The following is a 2,137-nucleotide window of genomic DNA, read 5'->3' as shown; positions in this document are numbered from 1 at the left end:
TGAGTTGTCCCTGGGGCTGTCTGCTCTGTCCGGGTTCCTGGCTTTTTATCCCCTTTCTCCTGTTCTTCTGGCCTGCTACTCTGGGCGGGCCTGAGTTTCCTCTCCTCACCTAATCCCTTTGGCTGATTGCTCTTCTCTCTGGCTTCCTGGCTTTTAATACCCTTTCTCCTGCTCTTCCCGCCTGCTACTTTGGGCGTCCCTGAGTTGTCTCTCCTCACCTGTAACCCTGGGGTAGAATAGACTGGCTAATAATGAAAATGGGAAACTGGGGAAGAGGAAGTAAGATAAAAAAATTTTCTAGATTGTCTGATAGTAATGCCATTCCCTAGCTTTTGATAAAAAGTCAGTGTTTCAACTGGTTGAAGTGCTTACTGTTTTTAGGAAACACCATTATTTTTTACACCTAAACAGCCTGCCAAGCAAGATGAGTTTGGAAAACTTCCATTCCTTCTCTCTGGAGAGGCTTAAGAGAAGAAGAAAATAAATGACAGAAGCAATATAAAAAGAATGTGTAATAAAAACCTAACACTCCCTTCTTACCTGACTCACTGTGCCAATCTTGGATCTCAGCCAGACTGGATTTAGCTGACGGATGTCACAACCATCAAGACTGATAGTTCCTTATTGAAAAGAAAGAAAGGGTCACTGAGCATCATGAGATTAATACAAACAGAGGAAGAATTTGGTAGGAAAACTCCAGACTCAGGTTTCTAAAGACTAAAAGTACACTCAAAATCTCTACACAGAATATATAAATAGCATATTTCATGAGATTTTATAGCAAAAAAGGGATTGCTGGATTATCCAAGTCTAATAAGTCCCTGAAGTGGTTAAATGACTACCCTTAGTTTATCCACTTTGCTTGCCTCCCTATACCTCAGAGGTTGGAGAGAGCTTTCCAATTCCCTTATAGCTACCTCGAGTTATAGCACAGCTTTGATCCAGAATAGACTTCTGTGGGAGAGAGGTAAGTTGTGAGGTATGGAAATTATCCTATCACTGACAGCAGTGTACTTCAGGATAGACCTTGAAATGTTCTTTTTAATGATGAATATGATGCCATTCTTCAATTTGTCATTCCCAGCATAGTACACCGTATGATTGTCTGATTAAAAATGGCCAGCACCAGTCCATTTCAGCTCACTGATGCCTAGGGTATCAATCTTTATGCATTCCATTTCATTTTTACAACTTCCAGTTTTCCTAGATTCATACATCACACCTTCCATGTTCCAATTATTAATAGATGTTTGCAGCTGTTTCTTCTCATTTTGAGTCTTGCCACATCAGCAAATAAAGGTCCTGAAAGCTTTACTCCATCTACGTTATTATGGTCCCCTCTACATTGATGAGGCAGATTTTCCCCAGTCGTATTTTGCATGACTCCCAACCTGAGGTGCTCATTTTCTGGCACTAACCCAGACAGTATTTCCATGCTGTTCATAAGCTTTTCAGTGGCCAGTTTTTTCAGAAGTGGACCTGGCCACATCCTTCTTCCTAGTCTGTCTTATTCTGAAAGCTCTGCTGAAACCTGTTCAACCTTGGTAACCATGGTGGTATTTGAAATACTGGTGCCACAGCTTCCAGCATCACAGCAACACATAAGCCACCACAGAGCAACAAACTGACAGATGAGTGATGGTCACCTGTGCTAGTGGTGGCCTAATTATGCTGCTTCCTGACCTTGTCAGTTCAACAACTACCTTGAAGGCCTAGTTCTTCAGTGAAGTCTTGGGAACTGTCCTAGAACTTCAACCTACAATCTATTTTGTCAACCCTGCCAGTGATTCTTGAGCTTTTTATTACTCCTTAAACACCCTTTCTGCATAAAGTTAGAGGAGAATCTGCTGTCTTCAACTCAGAATCTGATTGATACAGTGTTACTGTTTTAAATGATTAGATCCTATCTCTGTGACTTGAACTAACAGACTTAATTCCACACATTAAGTGTATTCAGTAAGTGCTTAGTGGTGATAATACCAATGACTGTTAAGAAATGCCAGAGGTTGGGACCATAGTCGCAGGGGACATCAAGCTCAATTGGCATAACATACTATACAAAACATTGTTCCACCTCCTACTATGGTGAGTAGTGACTGGGGTCTTAAAAGCTAGCAAGCTGCCATCTAGATGCAAC

At 41.4% G+C, this 2,137-nt stretch overlaps 1 protein-coding gene across 1 annotated transcript in view; it reads right to left on the bottom strand.

Annotated features, from left to right (window-relative positions):
* Window positions 1-2,137, bottom strand: part of ABCB10 (ATP binding cassette subfamily B member 10) — a 58,934-nt gene that overhangs the window by 11,253 nt on the left and 45,544 nt on the right. Inside the window, exon 9 of the mRNA XM_007938520.2 lies at window positions 541-620. Within this exon, the coding sequence (XP_007936711.1) occupies window positions 541-620 (80 nt within the window). The remainder of the gene's footprint in view (window positions 1-540; window positions 621-2,137) is intronic.

This window comes from Orycteropus afer, unplaced genomic scaffold (assembly GCF_000298275.1).
Source record: "Orycteropus afer afer isolate SDZICR_OR568_19922 unplaced genomic scaffold, OryAfe1.0 scaffold00050, whole genome shotgun sequence".
Lineage (NCBI taxonomy): Eukaryota > Metazoa > Chordata > Mammalia > Tubulidentata > Orycteropodidae > Orycteropus > Orycteropus afer.
Note: the sequence above shows the minus strand (reverse complement) of the source record. Positions and strands in the feature narration are given on the sequence as shown.